This window comes from Lissotriton vulgaris, unplaced genomic scaffold, assembly GCF_964263255.1.
Source record: "Lissotriton vulgaris unplaced genomic scaffold, aLisVul1.2 SCAFFOLD_945, whole genome shotgun sequence".
NCBI classification, from domain to species: domain Eukaryota; kingdom Metazoa; phylum Chordata; class Amphibia; order Caudata; family Salamandridae; genus Lissotriton; species Lissotriton vulgaris.
Window position 1 is genome coordinate 85,988 of NW_028255629.1, and position 15,155 is coordinate 101,142.

Below are 15,155 nucleotides of genomic sequence, written 5' to 3' on the forward strand. Positions count from 1 at the left end.
GCAGGAGGAGGTAATTCTGCCAAACCTCCTTTCCTTGGCAACTTCTGGTTTGAAATATGCTTCCATTAGAGTGCATCTGTCAGCCATAGTAGCGTACAGGAAATCACCTAATCAGATTTCTTTCTTTCAGGTTCCGGTGGTTAAGGACTTCCTCCAGGGGTTGAAAAAAGTCTATCCCCCTGTGCGAAATCCTTCTCCTCCTTGGGAATTGAACCAGGTTCTATCCAGGTTAATGTCCCCTCCTTTCGAACCTATCCGCAAGGCCTCTTTGCAACATCTACCTCGGAAAGCAGCCTTTTTAGTGGCAATTACGTCAGCGCGCAGAATAAGCGAGATACAATCGCTCTGTGCGAAGGAACCATATACTGTTTTCCATCACAATAGGGTGGTCCTGATGGCTCATCCATCCTTCTTGCCTAAGGTGGTTTCTGATTTTCATATAAATCAGTCCATTTCCCTCCCTTCTTTTTTTCCAAATCCAGCGACCCCAGCAGTGCGTTCATTGCACTCCTTGGATTTAAAGAGAGTGCTCAAGTTCTATTTGGAAAAAAACAAGAAAATCAGGAAGTCGGCTCAGCTGTTTGTGAACTATGGTTCAATGAAAACGGGCTTTCCAGTGGCCAAGAGGTCCATCTCCAGATGGATTGTCTCCTGCATTAAATTGGCCTATCAGCTTGCAGGCAAGCCTTTATTGGTGTCACCCAAAGCACATTCTACCAGAGGGAAAGTGGCCACAGTGGCTTTCTTGCACGACATTCCAATGTCAGAAATATGCAAGGCTGCAACCTGGAAATCAGTTCATACCTTTACGAGGCATTACTGTCTAGAATCTGATTCCAGGGCCGATACTCAAGTAGGACAAGCCTCCTTGAGGAATCTGTTTGGGTAGCCTATGGCCTGCTCAGGCTTGTTGATGAGATTACTGTCTTGTTATTCCTTTGCCCGCAGGGATGAGGAGAGGCTCGCTATTCTATTCTAATGCTTATGACTATTGATGAGGATCCCCTGGAAGAGAAGGATTAGTTACTTACCTGTAATCCTAGTTCTCTTCCAGGGGTATCCTCATCAAAGTCCTAAGCAACCCTCCCGCCTCCCAGGGCAAAGGACATTCTTTAATAAGGAGATATTGTTAACCTATTTGTTACTTGTTTTTTTCAGTCTCCGAAAAGAACAACTGACCTAACTTTCACCCCTGAGGCATGATGGGTTACAGGGGGTCATGAGTGCCTTAAAGGCACGGTGTCAGTTTATTGCTATGCAGCTACAGGTTAGCTTTTCAGTCTTTTAGACTGTGTGTTTGCAATGCAGCCTGGGAGCTTTCTATGCTTTCATTGAGTTATGAGAATTTCTGCTGCTTTCTGAGCATTAAAACAGTTTCTAAACAATCTTTGGTGTTGTTTCTCATGTTTCTAATGCACATTATTCATGTATGGTGGAAATTCTTCACAGCATATTTCAGCTCTGATGTTATTTTGCTGCTATTATATATGTGGGGCACATATAATACAGTGTTTCCGGGGTCCCGCGCATGGGCGGGAATATTCTAATGCTTATGACTTTGATGAGGATACCCCTGGAAGAGAACTAGGATTACAGGTAAGTAACTAATCCATCTTTACAATTTTTTGGGTTCCTTTAGAATAGCAATTGCTTGGAAATGTCACAACCATGACCACACCCATCGATATGTCTTTATCGGATTGCGGCCAAGTTATGGAGCTGTCCAGAAAAGTGGCAGATGGTAAACTGCATTGGAGCTGGAAACCTTTTAAGAAGGGGTGCTGGCCAGTGGTATCTACTCAATAAAATCACAAGGCTTCTGAAAAATTGTGGTGTTGATACCAGCTATTTTAGCAAATTTGAAATACCCTGTCTGCAGCAGATGAGGTATGGTCCCATATCCATTTTTGTGCTAAAACAAGGCCCAGTGGTGCATTACATGCATACACACATTTTGCAGTTTTTATAAGGTGAACACTGCCAAAGAGCATTACAGTGCTTTAGATAAACACCAGATTACATTACATACGGTCAGATTAATTTTAAGTACAGGGGATTACGTGATTTACTCTGAGCCAACGCTGAGATGAATGTATGACGGTATGCTGCATGAGTGTAGGACACATGCGTTCAGAATCCAGTCTTTTGTACAAACGTGTCTTTAGAAGGCATTAGTTCAGCACGCAAGTCGTTTTAAAGACTTGCTTTTGGGAGGGCGGGGGTGCTGGATGTTGGAATAGTTACTTTTACTATTCCAACTCCAGTCTGTGCAACAGTAGGGAGGAACACCATTCCACCTGAATGCGTTGTTACGACGTACGTGCTAAACGAATGCGTGCTAATGCCGCGTTCGTTCTATTGCAGGCGATGTGTTTGCCTAGTGTCAATCCGGGTTAGTCTGAAAGGACGTTTCCGGGTTCAGGACTCTAATCACATTCCCCAGGTCTAAAGTCAACAGCTCTGGCCGTTAAACCACACCCATATTTCAAGTGTGAAAGTCATACACAAGAGGGTTGGTGGTGTATGATGACATAGTAAGCACATTCTCTACTGAAGAGGCTTTGTAAAGTAAACAAAATACACAGCAGCAAGAAATACTGGAAGGTTCACCCAGAAGCTTGGATAGGAATACTTGCAAGGGTTGGTTTTAATCTTGGACTTGGGTACATAGTTCAGGAACTTTGTACCAATGGTGCAGGAACAATTTTTCAGAGTGGGGGTGCGGATATCAATGTTTCGTCACTGAAGTCATAAGGACTGTGAAAAATTCTATAATCACAGAAGGTGTAGCAAACATATTCAGCAGGAGCGTGGTATGGGTGTAATATGTAGCTCAGCAGCGGCCCATGGAGGGAGTTCCGTGGGGCGGTGAGGCGCAGGGTGAGGGGTAGTAAACACCGGAATATGGATGTAAGTAAACATTTAAATAAATAAAACAAATGTTGTTGCGCACGCTGCATCGCAAAATGCAATGCAGCGCACACAACATAATTAGTTTTATTTATTTAAATGTTTACTTACCTCCGTACATCCATATTGCAGTGTTTACTACCCCCAACCCTGCCCCGCGGAACTCCCTCTACGAGCCGCGGCCGATGTAGTTGGTGGTGCATATTGGAGGACATGGTCGCACATAAATTACTAAAGCATTGTGCAGTTACGCACTAATTTATAGACAGCATATTTTGCACTGAAATGGTCACTACATTTGCACAGACATACACAAATCTCCATGTTAAAAGAATAAGCAGCAATTTGTCAGAAAATATAGCCTGACATTTGACCTCTGGCTTTAAAGAAGAGCAAATGGGTCAAGATAAATACAAAATGTAAGCCTTCTATCTTTGTAGCTCTTTCACGACCCACCAAAAATCGTCTGATGACCCAGTTTGGGAAACTCTGGTTCTGAGATATCTATAAGGACCACTAAAATATACCGACCTTCTTCAATAATTGGTTTAACTAGGTCATGATATTCCTGAGGCCATGTTTCCATGAAGAAGGCAATGTCATGCCACAGATGCAGATTACAGCTGGACAATATGACGGTGTTAGTCGCTATTTTATCTGAAATCTTTGCAAATGCACTAATTTTCTTATTCCTTGTTACAAACAGCTTACCCTCATGATCCCTATGAATCAAACCAGATACTGCTGGTTTTCTGAGCTTCCTTGCATTGCTAGGATTACAGAATCCATTTTTATTTGATTAAACAACCATGCCGGTACATAATGCGGAGCCCAGTACTTTCTCTAGTCAAGAAACTAATGTTGCTCCTGTGGCTTGATTTCTCAAGCAGGTCTAACATTCCTCTCACAGGAGCCTGGAATAGGAAAAGACCCAAATGATCTTTGTGGTAAGGATTTATTTCTTATTTGATTTTAAGCTCTGGTCCCAATGACAATATGAATGTTAAATGATTGAGACACCCCATCTATAAGGCAACAGAAGTGATTGGGGTCATCTGGAGGTGCATCTCTGTGTTGGATCTAGACTGGGGACTTCAGTTGGGACATAAGTGTCCCATTCTTGGTCATGCTGGTCATGATCATGCAGGTCATTTATCGCGGACTAGAATAATTGCACATCAAAGGCCATGCCTTGTGCTAACATGTCAGTTGCTACTGGATTCCTTCATGTGGCGACACTAATATGCTTAATGGAGGACTCCATATGCACATTGGCTTGCTGTTATGTGCGACTAGTATGGAGTTGTCAGGGTTGGTTTACTTACAAGTTTTTCACTTTTTTAATGTTGTAGTTTGCTTGGTTCAAGCCTTCGGTAATTATATTCAGTTACATGATTAATTTACAGAGGTCTGCTGTCCAGAGGATGGTCTATTACAATCATGGCCTTTGATACCAAAACATTGACAATGACCTTTGCTTTCGCCTATTATATCGATCCTACATTCCTAATCTACTAGACAAAACAGTATTACAAGATTTTTGTTTAGAGAGTAAGGTCCTTTTTACACACCTTTGTCAAACTGTCATATGTTGTGCTCCTATGGATTTGTCATGATAGTGTACCTGTGGGATTCTCCCTCTATGGTTAAACATTTAATTCATTTTTGCATTTAAATTAAAATCATATAAACGTATTTACTTGCTTACAGCTTCCCCTATGAAAATTGGCCCATGTGGATGTGACTGTTTTGGATAAAAGTTTATTAAATACTAAAAGATTCCCCTGAAAGCACCCGTCTTGTATTATTTTGACTGTCCCACCGTCTCTGGTGTTACTGGGCTGCCTTCACTCCTTTCTTTACTTACTGGATTGGCTTGTGCAGTATCGTGAGATAAGGATGGTGCTATGTAGCCATTTTTGTTGCTAAAAGTACCTATTCTTTACCTTCTGCCCGCAAGAGAAGACAGGTTGCACTATACTCATTAATAGAAAGCATGCTACTTCACTACAGCCATGTAGCATATTTAGAGATGGCATAAAAAACAGAAGTTCCTGGGACCAGTTTCTGTGGCTTATCCGGACTCCAACTCCTTCATGACACTGAAAAGAGACATGGACTTCTAAAGATGGGTCTGGTAGTACTGGTTTGATTTTGGTATACTTGCCCTGCATCCACTGTAGTGTATCACAAGTGGACCAGGGCAGTAATGGGAATTATTGGAATATTCTTAGAGCTACAACTGGCACAGTTAGCATCAGTACTAATTATCTGGTTCAGAACACTAGACTGGGCATCCTTCAAAGGGAGTGTTTGTGGGGTGGGAGAGAGAATATTCAAATATAAGGTCTACCGACTCCTAGCCCCCCCCATGGTGTGGACCACGGAGAGCTTCAAAAACATTTCATTACTTTCAGAGAAGCTTTTTGGTCATGCCTCCTGGAACTGGTAGCACAAGGGGTTGATTAGGAATAGAAGCAAAACTGAACTTAAAAGTCCATCTCTCTCCAACTTTCAGTGACTTGCTTCATTGCCCATTTTCTTGATAATACCAACTTAATGTGTCGCCATTATGCCAAAACTTCACGAAGAGTTCAACTCTGCTACTTACATCACTGCTCATATCCAAGCTCTCATCAGACTCCCACTCAGGTTCTCTGGATCCAAAACGCCTCAACAGCTGAAGAATGCGCTGGTCCTGCCGGTAAATGGCACTATATAAAGGGGTGTAGCCAACATACATCTGGGCATCCTTGTTTGCCCCAGCTTGCAGCAGACATTCCACAACTTCAGGGCACTGAGATTCTACTGCCAAATGGAGGGGACTTCTGCCACAGCTCAGTTCCTAAGGAAGACAGATCAAAAAGTGCAAAAGAGGGTTGAAGCCTCCTGGATCAAGAGGAGCATTTTTTCACAGTCAACTACTTATATATATACTAAAATGACGACACTACTCAGTAAGTTAGTTTCTCAAGAGGAATTAACAATTGAAACAGTTCAACGCTATTTTGAAAATATATGTTATAACATATTCAAGTGATCAAGGTATGCATAATGAGGAGGATGGAAGCAGGATATTCAAAACAGTTAATTCATAAACCAACACCACCAAAGTTGTTCCACGCGGATCTCCCCTTGCAACTGAAATCGGCGGCAATCCCCCCTTCAAGAAATACCATTCACCAGACCTCATCACATTCAATTAGCATTGAAAGCTAATCAGATCAATATTGTTTCTATTTCAGCATACCTGGGGTCCTAGCGCTTGCGGCATCAAAAGTTAAGTACTGCATAAATTATCAAATCTAAAACAAAGTCTAAGGCTCCCTTAAACACAAGGTGTTATACCTATAACAAATGAACAAGACAGACACAAAGGCCGGTTAACTGCTACAAGATAATCAGCCTAGGTTTCCCTGTAATTCACACACTTGTACTCTAGATCAGCAATCACTTTAATACAACAACAATAAGTCAGTGTTTGATCATGGTAAATTGGTTACCACATAAAGCCTCCTACTAAGAGCTGCTCCAAAAGTGAAAATCAGGTGCTTGTGTTAGTTAGGCCCATCATTCTCAATCAGGCATAAATTCCGCTTGGAACTAGGGCATTTATCTAGGCTTATCCTTCCTTATCCTGTACCTAGAGAAATAAGAAGATAAAAGGGGGAAACACTGTTTCACTGGTAATTAAAACTAAAACTGTAATTTTCCTCTACTGTTACTTGAGACCATGCACTGGATAGTAAAACCTCTTGGCTATTATAGAGTGGCTTGTAGTGTTGCAACGAGCCATGGGGGCAATTTTGAACAGTACAGCAGACTGATGCTAAAATCCAACTATGAAAAACATTCTGTTCGCTACAGACGGACACAATATTCAACTAAGGGCCACCAAAATTATCCTGAAAAGATGGGATTCTGGAAAAGATGCCAAGAGCCCAATGCTACCTCTAGAGAGGTCTCAGATCTTTAGAGTCGAGCTTCCACTGGCTCCCATTCTGCCTAGGAGAGCGTTTACTATGTTCAACCTTCACAAGATCAAGAAAGAAAAAAAATACAAACACTTGGGGTCGGAGTTTAAAGGAATCCTCAAGGTCAGCAACGTATCAAGGTTTGCATTTCTAGATCACGAGGTTTGAAAGTTGAATTCTTAAAACCAAAGTAGGCCTGTAGCCAGCAAACAAAATTGTGCGTCTACATTTCGCCTCATATCAGAATTCTTTTGCTAGTCTCTTTCGGCAATACTGACCGCAGCACTAACCTGTTTGTTCAGGTCAGCTCCTGAATCCAGCAGCAGTTTCACCATCTCCAAGTCTTTGCGGATGACAGCAATGTGCAAGGCAGTGAAACCTAAAGGAGGAGAAAAAAACAATTTCACCGGAAGATGTGGAAAATATTTGTACGGTTAATATATCGCATAGGATAAAGAGTTCCAAGTACCATTGTAGGTAGCCCAGAGATAGCAAATTGCAACAATCAGATTCTGGGAGATGGAAAATAAAGCAAGCTCTGGTTTGTCACTTTTTAAGCCCAAACGTTAACATATAGTTTTCAGACAAGCGTTTGCGCAATTGCTCTCAAATCAACTAAATCCACTGCTCCGCTACATGCCAGACCCAGTAAAGAGAGCAACCCACAAGATTTGATTCAACTGTGTTTCTTTTGCCTATAAATTCAGCAATGCCCCACAGGAATCTAGTGCAATGCTGCAGAGTCTGATCGCGTTCGCCAACGTTAGTGATTTCAGTGTGCTGCTAAATATTTGCTACTTCATCTGAGCGAGTGGCATATCAGTGCATCTGGTCCATTGTGAACTATCAACACCACAAGGACCAAAGCAGAAGTCTGTGCCAAAACACTTAAATTCATTGAACAGGCAGGGTCTGCCAACCCTTACTAAGGAGGTAACTGGTGCAAAGCGATTTGCAACAAAATGATCTAGAAGAGGTTTTGGTCACATCTGAAGACATTCACCTTCAGAGTAGTGGCAGCTCACCCATCAAGGTTGCACAGCATTAATGCCTTACACCACTATTTTCACCTTTCAGTCAGAGCAGGTCATTCAGAAAGAGCATTAACAATCACACCGTACATGTAACTCCAGGCCCCTCAAGTGCATGTAACTTTCCTGGGAGGGACCCTACATCACCAGCTGAGGAAAAGCAGAAGCCTATTAGGTAGCAGAGGGCAAGCAAAATTTGTAAAAAATCTCAAATTAGGCAGGCATATGTGTATATGTAGGTGAAGGCAAATGTGCGTATTGATGGAAATAGTGAATACGTGCTCAATAAATATCACTTTAAAAGTATGAATATTTGAGGATCATTTTTAGTTCTCGCTTGCTGACCGGATAAGCGGTCAGTCATAGACCTTATGCTATAAATGATTTACCTTATAAATTTATTTATTTAGAAGTTTGTATAGTGCTAGCTGGCCCCGAGGGTATCCGAGCGCTTCACAAAAAAAGTACAATTATGAGCATTTTTGGTAAAGACAAAATCAGCAACTTACAAACTTAACAGCATTATAGACATTATTACAATACAGATCTTGAGGTCGAACAAGAGGGGTGAGGCTGAGGGGTTTCATGAAGAGGAGTTAGTTTGCCGATAGCGAGTGGGGTGTCTATCAAAGAAGAAGTGGTACGGCGGGAAATCCCATCGATTTTAGTTTTAAGAAGACTGTATTAGTCCGCATTGAAGTTATGGTGCGGTGTTGAACACTTTCCGGAGTATCTTGTGGTTTTCTCGTTACGTTCGAGAGCGCTCTATGAAGAGGGCTTCGAGTAGGACCTTGAATTTCGGGAAGGAGGTGGTCGTTCTGATGTGGGGGAATAGAGTTCCAGATCTTAGGTGCATTTCCCGCAAAAGATTTGTGGTTTTGTGTCCGATATTTCAGTGGGATGAGTAGAAGCATGTTGGAACTTCTGAGGTTCCTGGACTGGCCGGGCCTTTTGAGTTTGGCGGCCAGGTATTCTGGTTTGCCTGTGTGCAGGGCTTTGCACTTGAGACAGGCTGTTTGGAAGCTGGCTCATTGTTTAATAGGGAGCCACCTAACCCCTTCTGTGCTGCGCGGATTTTCCCCCGGTGCTGAACGTTCCATTGGGTCTATGGAACCATGACGGAACGGTTCCGTCATAAGCACAGGCCACCTTATGCTCATGACGGAACCGTTCCGTCATGAGCATGGAAGGGGTTAAGATCCTAGAGTGCTGGAGAGATGTGGTCGAATTTCTTAGTTCCTGTGACCATTCTTGCTGCAGCATTGAAAGTAGTTATCAGGGGACCTAGGTGGGATTTTGCTGTCCCGGTCAGGGCTGCGATTCCATAATCAATTCTAGGGAGCACCAGTGCCTGGGTGGCCTGTTGAAGATCTTTCGGGGGAAGGAAGGGTTTTATTTTGTATACAAGTTTCAAGTTCAAGTTTCAATCTTTATTGATTGGTGTGGCTCGCTGGTTAGAGGCGGCAGACCCGGAAGCAGAGATCGGCCCGGGACCAGGGTTCGATTCCCCACGCGGCAAGGTCTTGGGCCATGGTCAGCGGACTCGATAATTCTCGCCTCGGTGCTGACTCCAACCATGGGTCCCACTCAGCACTTGGGAGTGGATTACAAGTGTCCCCAGCATCCGAGGTGTAGAGCGACTGGAAGTGCGCCTGCCAAACCCCTGCTGCAATATTTGGTTCAATTGCTGAAAGTAAGTGCCCAGAGCCCCCATTGACAATTCGCCAAAACTTGCGATAATCCCTGGTAGCTAGGGAGCTAGAGAGTTCCTCCCACTGGCCCTCCTCCCATTCAATCTTGGCCTGGGCAACTAGGGGCCAGATGTAGGTCGGTCGGTAACGGCCGAAAATACCGGCCGGTTTACAAGATTTGGCATGTAGGGGGCAATATTTTACCGAATCGGTAAAATTACCGGTTTGGTAATTTTACCGAATCGGTAAAATAAAACATCGGTAAATTTACCGATTTGAAGCCACCCATATGTAGGTGGGACTCTTCAGAGTCCCAGGGGCCTTAACAAATCGGTATTTTACCATCAAAACCAATTTGATGGTAAAATACCGATTCCGGTGTGCATGCACATGTGTGCATGCACACCTATGTCATGTGACAGGCAGACCTGCCCTTAGGGCAGGTATGCCTGCCACATGGCACCTGTGCCTGTTTTGGGGGTGCCAGAGGGTGTCAAAGTGACACCCCCTGCACCCTTGTGAATTCTTTAATTACCGATTCGGTAAATACCGAATCGGTAATGCCTAATCATTCCTATGGGCTTCAAAGCCCATAGGAATGAATGGGCATTACCGATTCGGTATTTACCAAATCGGTAATTAAAGGATTGTTAAGGATTCGGTAACAAATCCAGATGTTGGGACCTACATACCATTTAACGATTTTGAAAATACCGAATCGGTACAATTCGGTATTTTAAAATCGGTAAATGTTTTTTACCTACATCTGGTCCCTAGTTTCTTATATGCCCGTCTACTCGCCTGTATCTCCCCTCTACCTTTGCTCTCCTTGATACATAAGAGGAGCTCTCCCGTTGCCTTGCGGCATGCGGCACTGTACCATGAGGACTTACAATGTGGTCCCCCCTTTTGCATTGGACTTTGGTAAAGAGATCATCCGCCATGGTCCTAATAAGATCCTCGTGAGCCAAATATATTAATTTGTGGGTGCCCTCATTGCAGATTTCATCGGTTAAGACACCCACTTTTTCCAAGATTGGAATTATTCCAGCATAGAGCTTTGGAAGCTTCTCTCGGCTAACAACTAGTTTTTCCCACCTAATTCTCCTTCTGTTGTTTTCAAGGAGAAGCTCAGGTTTAGTCGCCGCCATACTTTGATCACTGACCTCCATACCAGGGTGGGCAAAATCTAGTTCTAGAGCATTGTGGTCGCTGTCAGCTCTTTCTGCTACCCTAAAATCAAGGATATGCGACCATTCAGAAAGTTGTACAAGGACGTAGTCCAAGCGAGACTCCCTTCCCACTCTATTGTAGGTATGTCTGCTCGGTATATCAGATTTGATACGCCCATTGCAGGCTCTAACTCTGTGCTTAAGAGTTAGGGCAGTAATCTGTAAGGCTAGAGGTGTCAAAGCTCTGGGAGGAGGTGCCACTACGGGGGGGAACCGCCCACCTTCCATCCTCTTCCATGGAAAAACCATCCAAGAGGCCTGCTAGGGGCTCAAAATGTGAATTCAGGTCCCCACCAACCAGAAATGGGGTGCCCCTCGGAATTTCACTGAGGTAAGCCGATAATTCCTCAATGGTGGGTGATTCACGTGTAATGTTGACCGGCCTTGAATAGACATTTATCACAGCAAGTCTGGCTGAGTTAGGCCATTTCAACAAAACCATTAGTAAGTCCTCAGATGCCAGAGGAAAACGTACTGCCTGACAGCCCAAATGGGTCGCCACCCACGTTGTGAGTCCACCAGAAGGACAGCCCCTTCCCGCCCACTTTGCGGGAATGGAAAATGCCAGGTAACCCAGTCTGGAATATTCTTCCCTCGCCCAGGTCTCCTGGAACATACATACATCCCCGGTATCCACAAAGGCGGTCCATTCCTGTAGATCTAACTTATTGCCCAAGCCAGCCACATTCCACGAAATTATCTTCAGGAGTGGTGGTTTTGAGGTCGGTACCAGTTTTGGGGGCATAACGTTGTTGCTTGAGTTGGCCACACATGTTACCACTGGGGTCCGATCACCACTAGGAGACCAAGTATCTCTGAGTACCCTTGCCTCTGAGTTTGTAGGGGGGGTGTCTGCGTTAGTTCGACTTTTCTTGACAGACTGGCCCAAATCTAAAATTGGGGCAAATGTGTGTCCAGGAAGAATAAAATCTTCCTCCGCACCCTCCCTAAGATACAAGTTATCCCCGGTGACATTCTGCCTGGACTATCAATCTATCATATCCAAGTAACTGTACCTATTGGACAGGGGGGGGATATGTATGATGTTGGAGTCTGGGGTGGCGACAATCAGGTCTCTCTCTTCTCCTCCAACCGCCTCACCCTCTTTGACTCATTTCCCATCCCTCTTTTTCGGTGTTTGGGGGATAATACACCTGTTGGTGGCGACTTGGGTAGTAAAAGTCTCCTCTCACACCTGCCTCAGGGGGGCTCCCCCATCCCTCTTCCTCATATGTATACGGCAACCGGGGATAGAAAAAGGATAGAGGTAGGGACTGACTGTTGGTTCCCTGATCCTCATAATGCCAGCTACATATATGAGAAACGGTCATTGGGTCTCTGAAGCTAACCAGGACACAATCTCCTTTGATAGTTTTTCTAGTAGTGCCACCCATGGGACCCTTCTTACCATAAGGACATCACTACTTATACCCTGCGGTAGAGGTCTGTACTTGGATAGCCAGTCCAACGCCTTGTTCTTGAGGGAGGCAGTGGATTCTATAAGCGTTGTTTTTAACTCCGGCACCCCCGCTAAGATTACTGTGTACTGGCTAGCCTCCGGCGGCAAGTTCACTACTCTTGGCTTTTTTTTGTTCACTAGAACCTCATCTGTCAGTGTGACTCCTTTTTGAGGTAGGCTAGAGGCAGGAATGTTAGCCTTAGGCTGGTTAGAAATGGTTTTGGGAGGAGGGACCGGTGGGTGGTTGGGGGGTTGGTATGCTAATACTAGATTGCACGGTCTTATTTGAGGGGGCAGTTGGTTTGTCCTGCTGTATTAAGGGACCTGTGCTTTTCCCCGTCTTGCTGTTGGCTGGGGCACCACTCTTAGTATTAGTCTTAGTCACTGTCCCTGGTCTGCCACCCTTGTCCTCTATTTTACTGTGAGTTTTGGGATTATCGGCTAATAGGGCCGTAAATTTCTCAATGTTCACTAGCCTGGCTTCCGTTTTAATAAGCCGTGCTTCTAGAGGGCACAATAGGGTTCTCAAAAGTGATCCTATGTCGGCCAAAGTAATATCTTCGCCCGAGGTGTCATGGGGATTGATTGTGGTATGTTCTAAAGACACAGCGGTCTGAGACTCTGGTAGGATTGCCTCTGCTCCCTCAGTGGGCGTAGTCCCCACTATGCTTGATCCCTGACTATTTATTTTCGGGTTGGGATTTTTCTTTGTTGTTTTTGTCTTCCTCCCACCACTTTTCTGTGCCCTATTTTTCACTTTAGGTACTGCTCCTTCCCTTAGCCCCTGCAGTGTAACTCTATCATTCGTGCCTACTAAGTCGTGGTCGGGTTTGGAAATTTGGCCTGGCTGGAGTTGGACTAATGGGAGGTTTAACAGGCTCAGGTCATCAAAGTCACTCACTTCCTTTAAACTAGTGTGTGAGCTAGAGATGGATAAGTCTAAATCCATGTTGTGCTCGCTATGCCTAGTTGCCCCATTGCTAGTACCAGTTGACTCAATACAATTGGGTATGTTGGTTGGGGTCTTGGCTTGTGCAAGGGGGCCCATAGAAGACCTTCTCACCCAGTCAATTTCTTGGGAAATGCGCCTTTCAAGTATTGTAATTTCGTCAATCAATAGTGACCCCGCTTTAACAAAATAATTGTCCAAAGTACCTTTATTGACTAATAGCCGCCTGTGTACTTTTGCTCTTTGTTTCCATCGTAGTCATCATTGGGCACGGTAAGAAGCAAAGAATTCCTGGAGAAAGGCTGAAAGGGAGGAGGCCCGGTCGGTCTCTACCGACCTCTAACAGCCCCAAACGGCCCGCCCTTTGCCCGGGCTTAGCCCCGGGCTGAGTCCCGCGCGCGTCCGCGATCGCGCTCCTCGGCGTGGTCAAATAGGAGGAGTAGGGGGCGGGAAGAAACACCAGGTGCGCTGCGTTCAATGAGCGCGTTGATCCCTGGTTCTCGCAGTCCCGGCACCTGTCAGCTTGCTCCGATAGGTGGTATGCGGGAGACTTCCTTAGTGATTGCAGGCTCCGTGGGGCACAGATACAGCCCAGAGTCCTTATTGCAGAGTCCTTTGTCCCAGAAAGCGGCTGTGAGTGGCTCCCGCGAAGCGGGGGCCTCGAGCTGTATGTAGCCGGGAGGAGCAGGGGGCGGGAAGAGACACCAGATGCACTGCGTTCACCGAGCGCGTTGATCCCTGGTTCTCGCAGTCAGATTGAGAAACACACTTTTGGCAGATCTGGAGATGTGTTTTTTCATGTCCAATTTGGGGTCTAGGGTAATACCTAGAGATTTCACTGAGTCCGTTGGCGTGAGGGCACCATTGAGGGAGTCCATGGCTTTGAGCCATTCCTCAATTTGGGGGTTTTCGTCTCTGTTGGAGATGAGGAGAACTTCTGTTTTCCCTTGATTGAGTTTAAGGTGGTTCACTGTGAGCCAATGTTGAACCTCTTTGAGCGTGACATTTAGTCTGTGTATGTCGTCAATCGAGGTGGTTTCCAGATAAAGTTGTTTGTCATCCGCATAGAGGTGGAAGGGGTTGTTGGAGTTCCTGAGAAGTGTGTCTGGTTCTGTTTTAGCTTTGTCAATGCTTGCTGAAAAATAACATTCCCAAATGGCCAGACGCCAAGAATGGCTTTGTTGGTGCTTGCGACGCCAATGTACAAGCCTTGGACCCCCAATCTTATATCCTCTACTAGGTGCTTCCTACTAAGTGGCAAATCCATTCGCCATTATAATAATTCAAGGCAACTGAGGCAGTCACAGAATGATGCATGACACCTGGGCAGATGTGAGGTCTCCCAAAAAAAAAAAAAACTGCATTGCCCCAAGGGTATCTGTCATGGTATCACACGTTGCACCTCTAATTGTATAAAGTCCTCTGTGCTTCCATTTGTATCCTCGACACCAAGACTGCTTTTTGTGTCTTTGTTCGTGACAAGGTGGTAGCAATCCCTGGTGGCCCTGCTCTCTCTTTTATTCCTCCCTCATATGTATGGGGGTTCCAGTTAGATGTAAGCCTTGGCCAAGTCAGTACCACAAACAAGCACTTGAAAAGGGAGACCTATTGGCTTTGCCTGTGTTCTTTTTAGGTCAAGCCTAGCGGCAGCGCTCATGCACTGCTCTCTCTGCAAGGCATGCAGTAGTCTAATATGCTGTGGAAGCCTCGCCTTCTCTCCACCAATATTTTTGACTGGCTGGTGTCATGGTCCTTGGTAAATGCTGGCTTCCGATTGATAATGAGGCTTGTTAGTCCCTCCTTCTTACCGCCCTGTCCCCATTTGTTACCTCCCACAAGGGCTTTAGCGGCTGCGCTGCTTTATTTAATTCATTTGCCACGTGGGCCGAAAGGGAGCGCTTCTACTCAC

At 45.0% G+C, this 15,155-nt stretch overlaps 1 protein-coding gene across 1 annotated transcript in view; it reads right to left on the reverse strand.

The window, feature by feature from the left end:
• The window catches only part of LOC147659047 (NF-kappa-B inhibitor beta-like), a 59,853-nt gene that overhangs the window by 16,879 nt on the left and 27,819 nt on the right, over positions 1-15,155 (reverse strand). Inside the window, exons 4-5 of the mRNA XM_086952011.1 lie at positions 7,175-7,263; positions 5,522-5,755 (exon numbers count right to left, since the gene is read on the reverse strand). Coding sequence (XP_086808137.1) covers positions 5,522-5,755; positions 7,175-7,263 — 323 coding nt within the window. The remainder of the gene's footprint in view (positions 1-5,521; positions 5,756-7,174; positions 7,264-15,155) is intronic.